Source organism: Penicillium waksmanii (genome assembly GCF_028829765.1).
Source record: "Penicillium waksmanii strain IBT 27052 chromosome Unknown utg000004l:1.0-5674109.0:1.0-5678898.0, whole genome shotgun sequence".
NCBI classification, from domain to species: Eukaryota; Fungi; Ascomycota; class Eurotiomycetes; order Eurotiales; family Aspergillaceae; genus Penicillium; species Penicillium waksmanii.
The window spans coordinates 4,872,827-4,889,977 of record NW_026643251.1 but is presented as its reverse complement, the minus strand read 5'-3'; the positions used below and the strand labels follow the sequence as shown (position 1 = coordinate 4,889,977).

General features: G+C 50.9%; 8 protein-coding genes across 8 annotated transcripts; 6 read left to right on the top strand and 2 right to left on the bottom strand.

Annotated features, from left to right (window-relative positions):
* Positions 1–45: 45 nt before the first annotated feature.
* Positions 46–1,110, bottom strand: N7481_004641 (uncharacterized protein; the record flags this gene model as incomplete). The annotated part of the gene is made up of 1 exon (XM_057263860.1): positions 46–1,110. The coding sequence occupies one exon, from the start codon at positions 1,108–1,110 to the stop codon at positions 46–48; it is 1,065 nt and encodes a 354-aa protein (XP_057125521.1).
* Positions 1,111–1,589: 479 nt separating this feature from the next.
* On the top strand, positions 1,590–4,073 carry N7481_004640 (uncharacterized protein; the record flags this gene model as incomplete). The annotated part of the gene is made up of 1 exon (XM_057263859.1): positions 1,590–4,073. The coding sequence occupies one exon, from the start codon at positions 1,590–1,592 to the stop codon at positions 4,071–4,073; it is 2,484 nt and encodes an 827-aa protein (XP_057125520.1).
* A 479-nt stretch (positions 4,074–4,552) lies between these two features.
* Positions 4,553–5,931, top strand: N7481_004639 (uncharacterized protein; the record flags this gene model as incomplete). The annotated part of the gene is made up of 2 exons (XM_057263858.1): positions 4,553–4,766; positions 4,829–5,931. The coding sequence occupies 2 exons, from the start codon at positions 4,553–4,555 to the stop codon at positions 5,929–5,931; spliced, it is 1,317 nt and encodes a 438-aa protein (XP_057125519.1).
* A 621-nt stretch (positions 5,932–6,552) lies between these two features.
* Positions 6,553–7,599, top strand: N7481_004638 (uncharacterized protein; the record flags this gene model as incomplete). The annotated part of the gene is made up of 1 exon (XM_057263857.1): positions 6,553–7,599. The coding sequence occupies one exon, from the start codon at positions 6,553–6,555 to the stop codon at positions 7,597–7,599; it is 1,047 nt and encodes a 348-aa protein (XP_057125518.1).
* A 359-nt stretch (positions 7,600–7,958) lies between these two features.
* N7481_004637 (tryptophan--tRNA ligase WRS1) lies at positions 7,959–9,332 on the top strand (the record flags this gene model as incomplete). Its single annotated transcript, XM_057263856.1, has 2 exons — positions 7,959–8,350; positions 8,420–9,332. 2 exons carry the CDS (start codon positions 7,959–7,961, stop codon positions 9,330–9,332), a joined length of 1,305 nt encoding a protein of 434 aa, XP_057125517.1.
* A 389-nt stretch (positions 9,333–9,721) lies between these two features.
* On the bottom strand, positions 9,722–10,558 carry N7481_004636 (uncharacterized protein; the record flags this gene model as incomplete). Its single annotated transcript, XM_057263855.1, has 1 exon — positions 9,722–10,558. The coding sequence occupies one exon, from the start codon at positions 10,556–10,558 to the stop codon at positions 9,722–9,724; it is 837 nt and encodes a 278-aa protein (XP_057125516.1).
* A 498-nt stretch (positions 10,559–11,056) lies between these two features.
* Positions 11,057–13,146, top strand: tom70 (putative mitochondrial outer membrane translocase receptor (TOM70); the record flags this gene model as incomplete). Its single annotated transcript, XM_057263854.1, has 4 exons — positions 11,057–11,372; positions 11,443–11,525; positions 11,586–12,831; positions 12,896–13,146. The coding sequence occupies 4 exons, from the start codon at positions 11,057–11,059 to the stop codon at positions 13,144–13,146; spliced, it is 1,896 nt and encodes a 631-aa protein (XP_057125515.1).
* A 1,221-nt stretch (positions 13,147–14,367) lies between these two features.
* Positions 14,368–16,374, top strand: N7481_004634 (FHA domain protein; the record flags this gene model as incomplete). The annotated part of the gene is made up of 3 exons (XM_057263853.1): positions 14,368–14,383; positions 14,464–14,627; positions 14,734–16,374. The coding sequence occupies 3 exons, from the start codon at positions 14,368–14,370 to the stop codon at positions 16,372–16,374; spliced, it is 1,821 nt and encodes a 606-aa protein (XP_057125514.1).
* Between the last annotated feature and the right edge of the window lie 777 nt (positions 16,375–17,151).

Sequence of the window (17,151 nt, the reverse complement as noted above, 5' to 3'; positions counted from 1 at the left end):
TCCCGTCCCGAATGTACCAAGAGAAACCAGTGAGAATGGCAGCTGTTATTGTTGCGGCATTTCGAGACCTTCCATACCACCAAGATCGTCCCAGAAGTCACTAAAGCTCACATTCTCCTGCTCAAACATCTGTTGGACCTGGACCATCGCAGATTGTTGCCTCTCGGGAGTGAAACCGCCAGGCTGGGAGCTTTCCCATTGAACCAGCTCCACCCAGCGGTAGAAGAGATCCTCCTTACCCAGAGCAGCCAGTTTCTCTTTAAAGGTCAGGACTTGGTCTCGGTGTACATTGCGCTCACGACCAGCGGGGGTATTCTCATCCGCAACGCGCCAGACCAGCCAACCATCTGTGTCTGTGTAAACCAGCACAGCCGTGCGGAACTCGTCGAGCTGAACGCCATTGCCCTTGCGGGTCAGGTCGACTAGCGAGTGGCCACAGATCATAGCTTCATAATCCAGGACCCAGTCCTCGTCAATAAGCAGGTAGCCGGTCTTTCCAATGCGCTCCGGGGTAACTGCGGCGACAATCTTGTCACGCATGGCCTCATCATGGCGAATCCACTTGTTGCGCTCCAGCTTTTGGCTCCAGCTGCGGCTACTTCTGCGAACAATGATTTCACGATCTCGGAACCCGACTGCACGGCGCCAGCGCACGGGGCCCATGACGAAGTCGTATGGCCAGGACAGGAACAGTGTCACGAGGAAGTAGTCTATCAAGATCGTGCCTGTCCGCCGAAGAATGGCCTGTGCGATCTCGAACCAAGAAGATGTAGAAGTGTCAAAGCTCAGGGAGCTATCCATTCCGATGAAGATAGCTATAAGAGCTGGGTAGGTGCTAATCCCCCAGTAAACTCGCAAGGCTATCACTGCAGCCACCACGGTGTTCACCACGGACGGCACCAGGAATGTCTGCCATTTCAAGTCCGTCGCAGTTGTATCGATATGTACCAGGTACACTTCGTCGGGAGAGAGCTTTTCAACAAAGGGTTTTAGGATCGTAGGGATTTTGGTGAAAGGTGGAATAGGTCCAGCGGACGTGGAGCTTGGAGTCGATGCGCCCGATGAGCCTGGCGTTGAGGCGGGCGTCTTCCGACGCGATGATTTCGCCATTCTAACTGGGGGGGGGGTTGTACGAGTAGGCTTGCTGGGTATAGTGTCGTGTATCGAAACGAAACGGTGGGGGTTGTTGTACTGCCAGGGTTTCCTAGCACCTTTAGCCGATTATTTGTATTGAGGGCGCGTCGCGGGGGGGGGTGGGAGATGATCAGAGCGAGTGAGCCGGTCACATGGGGGGGTTTTTTTTGCGTCCAAGTCAGTGAACAACGGGAAGTGTTCGCATGATTCGAGAAAATAGAGTGGGATGAGAGGCGTTGGCGCCCAGTGGAGCGTGTGTGTGGCTGTGGCGAAGGAAGCATTCAACTGGCGACTGGCGACTGGCGACTGGAGCAACTGGGATCTTCCCTTAACCCCTTTGGGAATGCGGAGCGTGGAGCTCTCTCTATTTACTTCTTTCTCTAACTCTTAGTACTTCACTCTTACTTTGACTCTCCCTTCCCACCCGCGCAAGGGGCTTTTGTTTTGTCGACGCGATGTCAACTCCTCGCAAGACTGACCGAGTCTCTCTCGCGCGTCATCATCATCCGCAATCTCCTTTTGGTCGCGCCGAAGATCCAAGCCACGAATTCCAATTCGAGACCAACCTCACCCTCTCCCCCCCCACCAAACAAAATGGGACGCGTCCTCGACACAACTATCGCACTGGAACTCTAGCGGGGGCATATCGAGCGGTCTCACGAACAACCATGTCGGAAGAAGGCGTTCATCTGGGTTCAACCCCCAGTCCGCGACAACCGTGGAATCGCATCGATAAGCTGTCACCAACCTCTGACATTTCGAACCCACCCGAGGAACTCGTCGATGCCTATAAGAGAATTGAGGAAGATGGAACATTGGCCGATTATGTGCAGTGGGACGATCCGGAGGTTTCATCCAGAAAGAATTCCCCAGGTCGTCTCAGTCGCTCATCGTCCAAACAACGTGGACGAGAATACGATGGCGGATCCCGCGACGGGCGAGCTTTTTCCGAAGGAGGACTATTCGATGGAATTGGACACAACTCACCTCGGCCTACAACCGATTACTCGCGAGATGAGCAGCGTCTCAGACGAGTCACGGGCAAAGATTCCCCGGTTTTCAGCAAGGCCAAGACCACTAGTCACTCGGCTTTGACAGCGGACAACCTACAGCGACGTGAGAAGGAAGAACGGCCTTGGGAACAAGACAATAATCGCTATCACCAAGAGCAGCAGCCAACATCGGATTATGAAGGTGACCGTGGTCCATCACTTAACCTACCACGTACCTGGGGCAGCCGCGCCGCACGCCGGCAGGATTGGCTACGTAATGTCAGTGGAAGCTCTGGCTCGGAACCGCCAGAGCAGGGGAACCGTGACATTTCCAGCGAAGCTCCAGCGCCCAAGACGAACACAAATGAGAACCAAAGTTCCAGACCTGTCCGTTCATCTTCTCACATAGACCGGGTTAGCGCTTCTAACCGGGGCGCCCTCGAAGAACGTGTCGCCAACCTTCGTACGCAAAATGCGCAGGAGACGAAAGATCAAGCGGGACTTGGGTTGGATCAACATTCTCTTCAAACTGATGGTGCCGCTATTCCTAATACACCGATTGTGGTCTACAAGAACTCGAACATGACTAGACCAAACACAACAAAACGAGATTCACAAGAACTTCTCCGCAGACTATCGAGGACCGAAAGTCCGAAGATGGACCAGATTCAGACCCCAGACCCGCCAAAGCTATTTGAAAGAAAAATCTACGATAAGACGCCCAGGGTGACCGGTGCATGGATTGATACACCGATGACTGAACGAGCTGTCGACATCCCGAGTGACTTGACTAAAGATATAGTGGCCCCTCCAGCACCCCCCAATGTCAAGGAGGAATCCGCTCCAGTCTTGAAGCCAGCAGCGGATGTTAAACCTGCGGCCGAGCAGAAAGATTCTAAATTGGCTAAAGACAAAAAGGCTTCTCCCGAGCCAATCATTGCCGAGCAATCGAAGCCTAGGCCTCCTCTCGCTCGACCCAAGTTGCCAAAAAGCGCCCTTGAAACTGTCATTGAGGATGCCAGCTCTGGTAAAGAAGCTTTCAATATGGGTGACGATACCATCGAATCTCTCCAGGCGATTTTGGATGATCCGACTGATCTGAAGATCGAGGAAGACGAGGATGCCGCTTATAAACATGTGCTCGATCGACTCGGGCTATTGCGTCGAAATAGCGAAGGCCTTGATGATTACGACCGAATAGATACCAAGTTGCAATCGTTAGCACATCACATCACCGAGGTGAAGAAGGGTCTGGACCGCCTGCAGGGACATGTCGCCAACGGATTTGAAGATTTGGATGCTAAGAGTGACACCACCAAGACACCGCCTCCTACTTCAACACCGACTTTGAGCGAGTCCTGCAAAACCTGCAGTACGCCTTCGGATACCCGTGTCTATGCTGCTATCCCTCTCCCTCGATTATGGGAACGAAACCTCACATCCCGACGTCTGCAACTTACCAAGCTCGGCTGGACCACGCTTATCTTCACGATGTGGTATATCATCGAATGCACAATGACAGAGATGTACTCTCATCCCATCATCTCCGATACTTGCACGGGCTACTGCCTCCGCCCTGACGCACCTGTCTTTCCCTTTGTGACCGTGACGATGTTGTGGCGCTGGTCTCACTTGTCGACTGTCTTAGCACCAATTATTACTCTCGGCGTAGCTCTCTTCCGCCTTGTGGCGCAGTTGCTGGGATTATGGGATGGCTATGTGGACGAGCCAGCCAGTTTGGCAAATCTTGTTGGCGAGATTCGTATCAACGGAACTCCAGTCGCGTTCCCTTGGTTAACACCGCCGTCTAAAACGCAGGGATTCTCGCCATCCTTTGTTTTACCTCCTCCTCCACCACCACCTCCGCGACCCGAGTGGACTCCGCGTCACGACACTCCGACTCAGGCAGGGGAGCAGGCCTCTATGGATGATGATGAATATCTTTGACTTGGAGGAAAGGCAAGGCAAAGCATTAACGCAGGCGTTTGGTGGACTCGTTTGAGTGTTTTAAGGAAAGGTGTTGCTTGGGGCGGAGCATGAAGGACTAGCTCATTTTTAGGATACCCAAGGTCTCAACAATCGATATTCCATTATTTGATCTAGTCTATTGCTTAGAACATCTGGAGTTATCAATGGACCATTGCATTGCGGCTGTGCCCCGTTGTGGCTGAGCAAGTCATGGGCATAGACCCTTTGGCAAATTTGGGGCCCACGACCTAACACTATTCAGTACTAGTTGGCTGTTCAACGCCCCGGGCTCAGTCCTCGCCTTTTAAGTTGTGTTTGGGGCCGGCAGTGTCGTCATGGGAAGATTTGAACCCTTTGTAACCTTGGAAGATTACTATAACTACGGATGCCCCCCGAGTAGACCGTCAATACTACTTTGAGTACTACTAGTAGTATCTGTCATTCACACCGAGCTCAAAATGAACGCGAAGTCAATATATGCGGGGGACGCTAGCTCTATCTATGCGACCAACACTATGTTCCCAAAAGACATTGCCCTCCAAGACGATCTAAAATTTGACATTGCCGCGCCCTCGGGATGGGAATACGCGCCTGGCGACACCATAATAGGGCATCTGATGCGCAAGAGCCCACTCGTCACTCCTGAATGCACAGTGAGCGTCTGGCTCGCAGGTAGGAGGATTCGTGGAGATCCGGTGAATCTGACCTAGTCTTATTCTGACCATGAGCATTAGGGCGTGTGAGAACGAAGATTTGGCGAGACAAAGACTCACGATATGGCCCTGATGTTTACGATGATCATTGGGATCTCTTCCATGGTACGCAAGATGTTATTCACGATGGACCGCTGCACCACTCAGAGAATAGTGACGAGCCTCTGAGCTGGCCTATCGCCCTCCAAATCCCCACCATGCCTTCACCGTCAGTAGGAAAAGGTCACACCGACGCAACGAGCTTCACTTCCCTGGAAAATCCTTTACCATCTTTGCCTGGGACGTTCAGTGCACATGGAAGTGACTTTCCCAACAGATCAGAGGGCGTGGTCGAATATGCGATCCACGCTCGTTTGAACTACATTCACCGAGGAGCCCACAAAGTCTTCTATACAACCTTGTCAATCACGCTTAGACACCCCATGGACTCGAGCGTTCGTCTGGGTGAGACCAAAGAATGCCACATTTATCATCCACTAAACATCCAAAGCCAGCGCCTGCTACCGGGAATGGAAGATATGGAGCTATCTCTTGGGCAAAAGACTCGGAAGCTCTTCCATTCCTCCAAAGTACCCGAATTTTGGTATGAAATTACCATGGGAATGCCAACAGCGATCCAACTCAACAACTCTGAGCCTTTCCCCCTGGTTTTCAGTTTTCTTTCCCGTGATGATAAAACCAGTCAAAGCATCAAGGATCATCCACAGAAAATTCACATCAACTCGGTTAATCTACGTCTCCACTGTACGACTGCTGTAATGGCAGCGAGTAACTTGCGAGAAAATTATCCACAGAAGGACCAGGAGACATATGAAGTGAATTTATATCTACAAAAGGTCTTTGAGGAGCTCGAGGCTTCGCTTGTGATAAGTTCCACGGGAAAAGGAAACGAGCCTATTAATTTGGGCAACTTGTTCCAGCTTAACTTAAGATCTGATGGGTTGTATACTGCAGGCAAACGTCTGGTTCGTTGGCCTAGTATAAACAGTATCTACCCCGATTTCACAGCATATGGTATCAAACATACACATTCGCTGGAACCGTCCGTCAATCTTTCGATCGCAGGGGAGGAAAAAAACGTCAAATTCAAGCCCCAGCAGCTGCAAATTATAAGGGCTGCCTGATTTGTTGCTTCATCTATAAATGTGTCATGTATAAATAATCATCTATATCTAGTTTTATATAAGTAGTGGGTGGGTGACACCACACTTTTCTCCTGAAAATTTCACGATCAAAGGCACGGCTGATGAAGTCCGTCAATAGGATCTTTGAATTAGAGAAAACAAGTAATTTTGAAGACCCGATTAAGTAAGTAAGGAAGATGGAAGGAGAAAGGAATGAGCGGTCAAACAAATAGTAATAAGGGCTTCAGCTCTGAGCTTATCCTCACCGCATTCCGAAGAGAATCAATGGATTCAGAATATTGCAGACGCAGTCCTGCATGAATCTACATGGAATGACCAATGTCCAGAAGAGGATGATTCCGAATATAACTGATCACATTGAGGAATAGCCAAGTCCTGGAGAAGCGCCTCTCATAACTCCATTTCACGCCTGCAAGGAGTTCCATGTCTGCAAGGGATGTCTATTTGTGGGACGACCTGGGGTTACCGTAATAAAAAGAGGGTCGAGACAACCCTGCGTTTTATGAATTCCTTTGCGACAGACAAAATCGATCACTCAATAAACACATTGCTTCACCGAGACCCGCGAAGCACAGCTCGTCGAACCAAAAACCAGCAACCATGGGAGCGTACCAGCCACAACCACGCCAATACTGGCTTCTGACTTATCCACGCACGAGTTCAAATTTGTTAGTCAAAATTTTGGGTCTGGATGAGCAACCAAATGTTATGCAAGGCCATCTGCAAGCTGGCTATTACTTCTTGCCAGTACTCAAATTGATGAATGGGTTGAATCTTCACAGCCGAGGCGTGCAGGAATGGACTGAAAACGAAAGGAAGCAAATGAAGGAATGTTATCAGAGCTGTTTCAATACATTAAATCAGCTTCTCGAAGATGCTAAGAAGAAAAATTGCTCAGTTTTCGTGAAGGAACATTGCAATCATATGGCCCACCCTGTCTCTATCACAGAAGAGCAAAGTGGCGTCACTCTGGACGAGGCGCCGTGGATGGTAGATTTTCCTAAGATATTCGGTCAGCTCCCAACACGCTCAAAGACGAATGAAACAGTGCTCCCGGACGGGTTTCTTCGCCAATGGTCACCTACCTTCCTCATCCGGCACCCTGCATTGGCGTTTCCATCTCGCTATCGCGCCTCTTTGGATTTAAATGACGCAGGCGGAAACTCGATTAATGGCGACCGAGGCACATTAGGCATGACTCTACGTTGGTCCCGACTTCTGTATGAATGGTACAGTGACAACCTAACAGCCCAGGAGGCCTTCATTGACGGGGATGCGACCTGGCCACTTGTTCTGGATGGAGACGACGTAATGGCCAACCGAGATGTTGTCCTTCGATTTGGCGAAATACTTCAACTCGACAAGAAAAAGATGCGTTTTTCATGGGAGACCGTGCCGGAGAAAGAGCAGGCTGAAATGGATATGCGGATGAAACGATATTTATCGACACTGATTGGTTCGGAGGGTATCGTCAAGGGCAAGACTGCAGAAAATCTGGATATAGACGTTGAGGCAAAGAAATGGCAGAAAGAATTCGGAGAAGAGGTGGCTATTCGACTTGAGAAGTTGGTAAGAGCTGCCATGCCAGACTACGAGTTCCTGAATGCGAGGAAGCTCAAGGCAAAAAATAGTCCATTGGCTGTCTGATGGAAGAGTTATACAGTACGTGGTAGTTTATAAAAAGAGAGCCCAATGATCTCTGCTTCGGGTTGGATCTCCCAGTATTTTACCTTGGAACTAACTTGAACTACAGGGCTATTGCATAGTAGTAGTAGTAGCAGTGCTGTGTACTATAGTAATATATTGTAGCCTCAGGCCTCAATATAATACCACCCCGCCTGACCCGCCTGACTCACGGCCGATCTTTTGCGAGGGGCAGAATTTCCCCGATTATCCCGCGCTAGCGATCGCAAGACTCAACATCAGAGTAGTATGAACTTCATCTTGCCTTCTGAACTTCCAATTCCGAGCTAACGTATTTTAATAGTCTTTGATTATTTCCCACCATGGCGAACGAAGCAGGTCAACCTCCCGCGCTTGACAACCTCAGTCTCGCCGATAAGGCCCCCGCCTCAAAGGCCACCGCACAGGTCATCACTCCTTTCGATGTCTCTGGCGGAGTTGACGAGACTGGAAAACTCCTCCCGGTCGATTATGAAAAACTTACACGCGAATTCGGCGCCACTCCCATTACCCCCGATCTACTCGAGCGCTTTGAGAGGGTTACGGGACATCGCCCACATCGATTTATGCGCCGCGGAATTGTCTTCAGTCACCGTGACCTGACCAAGATCTTGGATCTTCATGAAAAGGGGAAGGAATTCTATCTCTACACGGGACGTGGTCCCAGTAGCGACAGCATGCACGTTGGACACACTGTCCCGTTCGAGTTTACAAAGTAAGATCCGCGGCCTGCTCTTTGCAAGGACTCTAGACGTGAATTACTGACATATTGTTCCCAATACAGGTGGCTCCAGGATGTTTTCGATGTTCCCCTCGTTATCATGTTGACCGATGACGAGAAATATATGCACTCCCAGAAGATCAAGGATGTGGAAGACGCCAAGAACTTTGCTAAGTCGAACGTCAAGGATATCATTGCTGTCGGATTTGACATGAAGAAGACTTTCATTTTCAGTGACTTCGAGTTCGTTGGAGGCGCATTCTACGAGAACATTTGCCGAATGGCGAAGCGCATCACAATCAATCAAGTGCGGGGTACGTTTGGATTCAACGACAGCAACAACATTGGTGAATTCCACTTCTGCGCGACCCAATCCGCCACTGCCTTTGCAACCAGTTTCCCTCATATCTTCGGCACCGACAAGAAGAAGGTCTCCTCCATTCCTTGCCTCATCCCATGCGCCATTGACCAAGACCCTTACTTCCGTCAATGTCGTGAGCACGCAGAGAAGATGAAGTACAAGAAGCCCTCGCTCATTCACTCCATCTTCCTGCCGGCCCTTCAGGGCCCTGGATCGAAAATGTCGGCTAGTATCGACTCGTCTGCCATTTTCATGAGCGACACACCCAAGCAGATCAAGACCAAGATCAACAAGTTCGCCTTCTCTGGAGGCAAGGAAACCGCCGAAGAGCACCGCGAGTTGGGTGGCGATACCAAGGCCGATGTGCCTTTCCAGTACCTCACTTTCTTCCTCGAAGACGATGAGGAGCTTGAGCGTATTCGTGCCGCCTATGAGAAGGGTGAGATGCTCACCGGTGAGATGAAGCAGCGCTGCATTGCTGAACTGCAGGAGTACGTGAAGGGTTTCCAGGAGCGCCATGCCCAGGTCACCCCGGAGATCGTGGCCAAGTTCATGAGCCAACGTCCTTTGGAGTGGAATGGAAACCCTAACCCAGTTGTGGCCGAAAAGAAATAGAGTTGGCAAGCTTATATTTCTTTCTCGATATTGCCCCAAAAGTGTTACCTCCACCTCAAGCGCACGCTATCTTGCCTGTATTTTTTTTCGATGTTTCTCCAAATGTGTTACGTCTCCCTCGAGCGTACGCCATCTCACTTGCTTGTTCATAGCTTCTTCATAGCCTAGACGCATGGGAGTATTGCAAATACATAGACATCTCTCCGACTACAGAGTTTCATTCGTCTCATATTTTCGCTCATAGTACAAAAGACTAGCTTTTGCACACCACGGCTATTATTGCGATGAGTACTATACCCAATTGATTCTCTCTTCTCTATTAGCCTTTCTTACTACTTGTTGTTTGCTCTCTTTGAAGCTACCAGGCATGCATTGGTTAGTCGTAGCCTTCAATTTTGCTCTCCAGGTTGACAACTTAGTACAACTACGCCAAGCATAAACCCGCGGACCCCATTACTCAACCAGCATTCTTCGCCATCCACAAGGTCGGTCTGTGGAATGATTCCTTCCACACAGAACCTTTGGGATAGAGCGTATCTTCTGCTTGTCCCAGCATTGCCGCCGCTGCTCAGAAGCGGCGTAATCCAAGCAGGCTCAGTCGAGTCTTGACCAGATGGCCTGGAGATCGGCCCACGACGCCGGAAGTATGGGGTGGTTATGCTTCCTTCCATGACCTCACCTCTTGGATTGACCACGAGAACCTCTGATGTCTCTGCCGGTGAAGAGATCCCCGCTCGCAATCGTGCAGCCGTATAGTCATCCCGGGCAGTGGTTTTGTGTGTGGTGAAGCCGGACGGTAGTATGGGCTGGCTATCAACGTAAACCCGCCATATATTCGGTGGACGGCTGGCATGCAGAGACGGAGTCAACAGGTTCAATGGATCGAATGCAGCAGTTGGGTTGACATCGACCGAGCCCTTGCCGTTGATATCCACCACAATCCTCAACCGCCATGGCTTGCTCCGGTCCGGTATTGACCCGTCCAGGAACCTTTCAAAACTTGTCAAATCTTGCTGCAACCATTTCAACGCGTGTTCCCATCCAAAATGGCGCGCCGCAGCTATTAATCGGTCACGATGATACGCCAAGAGGTAGTAGGGCGAGTCTCGGGGATTGGGATAGCTATCGGCATTGCGGAGAGTGATTTGTGGTAGGGAAGGATCGTATCGAAGCGACGAGATAATCTCAAATGTCTGCCCAGCGTCTGCGGTTGAGACCGACGCCATTGTCGCGCGCTGTGTTTTCGGTAGGTGTGACGTCGCCAGTGTCGAGTGATTGAATGTTAGTCGCGTTTGCCCAGCCCTACGTCAACCCCCGGTCAACAAGACTACCTCACTGGGCGCGGTTCCTGCGCGATGGGATGAGATGACTTTGAGTAATCGAATCAGACAATTGTGCTTTTAGTCCACACGTCTCATTCAGCGTCGTCAGTTCCCGGCATTGCTGGGGCAATTCGGGTTTTGGTAATGTGGAGAACTGGCGGAGCGTTACCGTCGTGGAGCGCGTGATTGGTCCGTGCCGGGGGATGATCAAACTTGAGACTTTTCCACCAGCTTCGTCCGTTCTCCCTATCTCACTCACATTTCCCGCCGTTGGCGACAAGGACTGGTTCGTTTCGCCTTGCTTCATCTGCGCAATCTCATTTTCATCGCTAACCCATATACACCCTGACAGAATCAGGATTTAAATAGCATCGGTCGCCGTGTCCGGTCCATACACACATCATGTCGAGCCCATCGCCGCTACCTACACCCGCCGCTCAGAACGTGGTGCTGGACACCTCAAGTCTTCCTGCTTCTACTTCCTCATCGGTCTGGGATCGCGTGTCCAAGTGGGTGTCCGAGAATAAGGCTTTGGTTTACACCATTGCCGGTGTTGCCGTCGTCGTCACCAGCGCTGGAGTCGTCTATTACCTCTCCGATTCCAGCAAGCCAGCCTCCTCTACTTCCTCCACCCCCAAGAAGAGCAAGACTGTGCGTCGGAAAGAGAAGAAGAAGGCCGAGGAGAAGGAAAAGGCCAAGTCCGCTTCAGTGCAGGATGGTTTGTCTCCTCCCTCCCATTGCATTGCATCGTACGATGCTTGGATGAGCGCGGCTAACGTCAATGGTAGAATCCACCGCGAAGAAAGCCGAGGAGCCCGCCGAGGAGCTGCCCGAAGTTGATGAGGCCACTGTTGCCCAGTTGTCCGAGGAGGTACGTGTTTGCCATCATTCCGCGAACCAATTCCATTGCCATACTAACAATCCCTGGAAGACCCGGAAGGAATATGCCGCGAAGCTGAAGGCCGCCGGAAACAAGGCCTACGGTGCCAAGGACTACCCCAAGGCCATTGACCTCTATGGTAGAGCTATCATCTGCAAGCCGGACCCCGTCTTCTACTCGAACCGTGCCGCCTGCTACAATGTGTTGTCCGACTGGGATAAGGTTGTGGAGGACACCAGCGCCGCTCTGGCCATGGACAGTGAATACGTCAAGGCTTTGAACCGACGTGCCATTGCTTACGAGCACCTCAGCAAGTACAGCGAGGCTCTCCTCGACTTCACTGCCAGCTGCATCATCGATGCTTTCTCCAACGATGTCAGTCGTAACTCCCTTGAGCGTCTGCTGAAGAAGGTCGCCGAGCAGAAGAGTAAGGCCATCCTGGATGCCCGCACCAAGAAGCTGCCCAGCGCCACCTTCGTTTCCAACTACCTGCAGAGCTTCCGTGCCCAGTCCCTCCCCGAGGGTCTGGAGGAGTCCGTTGAGCTTAGCGAGGATTCTGGAAAGGGTCTGCTGCGCAAGGGTATGGTCGCCATGGACCAGAAGACTGGCGAGGGCTATGAGGATGCTGCTGCCTCCTTCGAGAAGGCCATTCAGGCTGGTGATCTTGGTGACTTCGAGGCCCTTGCCCTGAACATGCGTGCTACTTTCACATACCTCGGTGGTAACGCCATCAATGCGCTGGAGGACTTGAACAAGAGTGTTGAGATACAGCCATCCTTGGTTCAAAGCTACATCAAGCGTGCTAGCTTGCACCTGGAGCTCGGCAACAGGGATGCTGCTGCCGATGACTTTGAGCTCGCCATCAACCACAACAAGGATGACCCGGATATCTACTACCACCGTGCCCAGCTTCACTTCATCCTGGGCGAGTTCGCTGAGGCTGCCAAGGACTACCAGAAGTCCATCGACCTGGACCGTTCCTTCATTTTCTCGCACATCCAGCTCGGTGTGACACAGTATAAGATGGGCTCCGTTGCCTCTGCCATGGCCACCTTCCGTCGTTCCGTCAAGAACTTCGAGGAGGTTCCCGACGTGTATAACTACTATGGTGAGCTTCTGCTCGACCAGCAGAACTACTCCGAGGCCATCGAAAAGTTCGACAAGGCGGTTGAGATGGAGAAGCTGAGCAAGCCCATGGGCATCAACGTTTTGCCCTTGATCAACAAGGCTCTGGCCTTGTTCCAGTGGAAGCACGACTTCCAGGAGGCCGAAGGCCTGTGCCAGAAGGCGCTGATCAGTAAGTTTTGACCTTAAAGTTAGATATTGACCACCTTGGAGCATTCATACTAACGTCTCTGCAGTTGACCCCGAATGCGACATCGCTGTCGGCACCATGGCCCAGCTGCTTCTGCAGCAGGGCAAGGTTTCGCAGGCACTGAAGTACTTCGAGCGTGCGGCCGAGCTTGCTCGCACCGAGGCTGAGATTATCAACGCCATCTCATACGCCGAAGCCACCCGTACTCAACTGGAGGTCCAGGAGAAGTACCCTCAGCTCGCAGCGCGCCTGAACACCATGGGCGCGATGGGCGCTGGTGGACCCCCTGGCATGTAAAAGTGACAGCTGCTTGATTTCCTATTGTTTTTTTCACCATCGCTATTTCTGCCATCTTGCCCTCTTTAATCACGTCTTTTATCGTCCTCCGGATGGGGATGGGTCTATGTTTCATGATCCTTTTTTCTTCTTCTTTTCTCCGGTTCGTGGTCCTCGGTCTTCTGTCTTTTTTCTCCCCTTGTATTTACTACACCTTGATCCCCTCTCAACAGATTCCCAAGTTTGTTTCCTTTTTACTTTGTTTTCCCCTTACTCATTGTTTTTGCGATCTTTGGACTACGGGCCGAGATATCCGAGAGATACGAGACGGGCGGGTTGGGAGAGAGCCGTCTCCGTTTTCAAGCCCCGGGGACATCTTATCTGCATGAGGCTATGAAAGGGTGGAGAGTAATTTGTGTACCATAGAGGTGAATGTGTGAATGTGACTGTTTGAAGACTGCCATCTATAATAGAGTACAGTACAGTAGTACCTTAGGGTCCTAGAGTCCCCCCCGGATATGATCCCCACTGCGCCCCATCGCGATAAGAGCGATGCCCCACCTGGTAACAAAGTAGTAAGTACCTTAGTTACTAGTAAGTATACAACGGTTACGACATCATATTTAGGCTCTATTGGCCCGTGGGAAATATACGTGTTCCCGTCATGAGTCTTGTGATTTCCTGGCTCGAAGTAGAGCGTGTCCTCTAGCTTCCAAGGTTCAACAAGTCAACACTGGAAAGTGCCAAACCCAACCTTAAGCCTTGACCAACTGATTCATCATCTACCTACCCCTCCTCCTCTCCTACTCTTCTTCTTCTTCTCCTCCCCCCTCCCCCCTCCACCTCTCTTACTCTCTTACTCTCTCTGCTTCCTTGACCCTTTACCTGCTTTCTCCGCGAAGATACTTCTTTATCTTATTCGCCTCTGGAACTTCACCTGCTGGACCTGTTTCCCTCCACCTCCACCTCTGCGACCTCATTTACCCGGACAACCCCGGTACGGCAAGCTCCTGTCAGCCTCAGTTGCCTTATCGCCTTGCGACTGCAGCCTAAGCGTCACACGTCGATCAGGTCTGTCTTCATATGAATGAGAGATTTCCTCTTATCTCAAAGCCTGCATCAGACCTTCCATCACCTAACACAGGCTTTGTGGACAACACAGTCTCTCTCCTCGTTTCCACTCGGATTTTGTCCACTGCAGTACCCTGTGACTTCCCATTTTGAAGCTCGCGATCTGCAATCATGTCGGATACGCAGGGTAAGTTTCAACCCCCCACATCCACTCTACCCCCACACCCTTCCCCCTCCGAACTCGGCTTCTGATATCATTATTTGTAGTTGCGATCACCTTGCTCCCTGTCGACAACCAGGAAGATCCGACCCCAGCTTCCCGATACCTTACTCTGTCTGAAGATAACCCGATTATTCCCCTCGGTCGATCGTCAAAGCGCGAAACCCGAAACCGTGAGCCTGCGAGTGATAATGGCTGGTATGAATCGCGAGTGATGTCCCGCGAGCATGCCGAACTAAGTCTTGAGAACGAGGCAAGTCCCTATTCCCTCACGAGACTTACTTAGAACAAGGAAGTCATGCTAACCCTTCCTACAGCACGTCTATATCTACGACTCTGGCTCAACTCATGGCACCTGGCTCAACAACCTCAAACTGATACAGGAACAGAAGACTCCTCTGGTGAATGGCGATATTCTACGATTCGGTGTCAACGTAGATCGCGGCGACGGTAAGCTTCGGAATTTCTTGGTTTACATTCCTTGTGGTGACATTCTGACATCTTTGATAGAAGAGTTTCCTGCACTGAGTGTCCGCTGCGAGATTAAATGGTCCGAAAAGGAGTACGAATCGACACCCACTTTCCGATTCCACCTTAGGGAATATTTCACTGACCCCTCTCGATTCAGCTCGGTCGAAGAAATCCCAAAAGCCAACATCCCAGAACCGAAATCGATAATCGCGTTTAACCCGGAGGATGCTCCCCGTCCAACCTCATCCAGCAACACGTTCTGTGTACCGGAGGATGACAGCGATATCGAGGATGTCCCGGCCAATAATGTGACTCTCACAGGATTCGATGGAGCGAGCGCTTCAAATATTCCACCTTCTGTCAGAGCTGCACCAAAGCTGCACGATATTATCAACCTGGACGATGACCAAGAGGCCCACCCGAAACATCAGCACCAAGCCGATCCACCCAAGCAATTTTCTGTTTGGGACTCTGGGCCAGGGGATGCCTATGCAGAGCAAGAGTCGGACCACGAATATGTGCTTTCCGAATATTCCGATGAGGAATCGGACCTGGAGTCTTCCAAATCTACTTCATCTCATACGAGTGAGGGTGAGGTTGTCACGAAACAATTCAAATTCGTCGAACGATCCGAAAGCCCGGAAGACGCCATCTCAGACGAGGATCCTGATATTAGCGACAATGATAAGGATGAGTGCATTGATCCAAGGGTGCTAGCTCAAAAGAATAGCCTAGAGCCCACTCTCTCCGACAAGTTTGAGAATGCATGGATGGCTCAAAAGGCGGCGCAGCCCATCAGTCCGATCAAGCCTTTCAGCACTCGTCTCCCCCCACCCACATATCCCTGTGCCCCATATGGCAGGAGCTATAGTCCTCCAGCTCCTACGGAAGCCGGAAATCTAGTTGGTACACATATGCCTCTTCAGCTATCTTCATATTACGACCCGATCAACTCCCCGTACCCAGGGTATAGAGACGGTCCATTTTCATGGGATTGCCAGTCTGTTCCTGTTCCACACTCTCCTACTCATTTACCTTCTTCGTGGAGTCAGCTCTCGTCCCTAAAGCACAGGATCCCTGATTTGCGAGACAATCTCTCGGAGATACGTAAGAACAAGATTGAGACAGCGCACGAGAATGAAACACTCCTGAGGCCAACTTCGTCTACCTTGAAGCGCAAGGCTTCTGAGATGGAGTCCCAGGATAATCTGCAAGATGCCCAAAAGCCTGATCTGGTGTACCCAGAATCTCAGGAGCCCGAACTCGACGAAATTTCCCAATCTCAGGTAGTATCCGCTATTACCTCTGCGCTTTCTGAGGCTGGGGAGAAATCTGAACTCGAACCTCCCGCAAAGAGACCCAAGCCCTCTCCTGCCCCTCCCAAGAACTTGACACACTATACGGCCACTGCCGTTGTTAGTGCTCTACTCGGAGGGTTGGGGACCATTGCTTTACTGGCGGCTCTACCAGCAGAATACTTCCAGTAGATGTGGGAATTAAGAGCGCAGTGTTTCCGGACCTCGATGTCTGTCGGTCTTCTCGAGGTACTTTCACATGTTCATGAATGGGTCTTTCCTTATTGATTTTCTACCAGTTGCTATGGCTTCAGGCTAATACATCACTGCCTAGCGATCTGGCTGTTTGGTGTTACATGATATGGCGTTCAGACGTACTGGCTCGGTGGCTTTTCTGATTTTCCACTCACCCTCTGTCGTTCTCTCCTTCTATTTTTCTCTTTTTTTATGACTCTAGGTTGCTCTTTCAGTTTAGCAATGCGCCATTTATCCTGGCTTCTGTGGTGCTTTTTGCGTGGGCCTTTCCTCGGCGTTGCTTATCCGCCTTTTCTCAACCTGTGAACATGCTTAGCACGCAGACCATAATGGGTGATAAGAATGAATACGAATCTCTTTGCAAATGATCGCAGTTTCACCTCTCCGTCGTACTCGGGATCCACCCCGCGAACTCCGATAGTTCATGTCTGGTCCGTATAAAATCCTTGGAGGCCGGCGCACTCAACTGCCAGGTACCGCCTCTCAACTAGGCCTTGTTTGAAAGATCATGGGCTATGATGTCACACCAGTGGAAATAGTTCCCACTGTATATGCACAGCTTGCATCTGTGGGAATGTTTGGTCCCCGGCATTGTCGTCGCCGATAGTCGGAGGAGCTATTAGTAACAACCACAATGGCCTAGAATCAGTAGAACATGGTGTTCCATCTGATAATCAGATAGTCATAGAATATTTAACTATAGTACTACTGGTC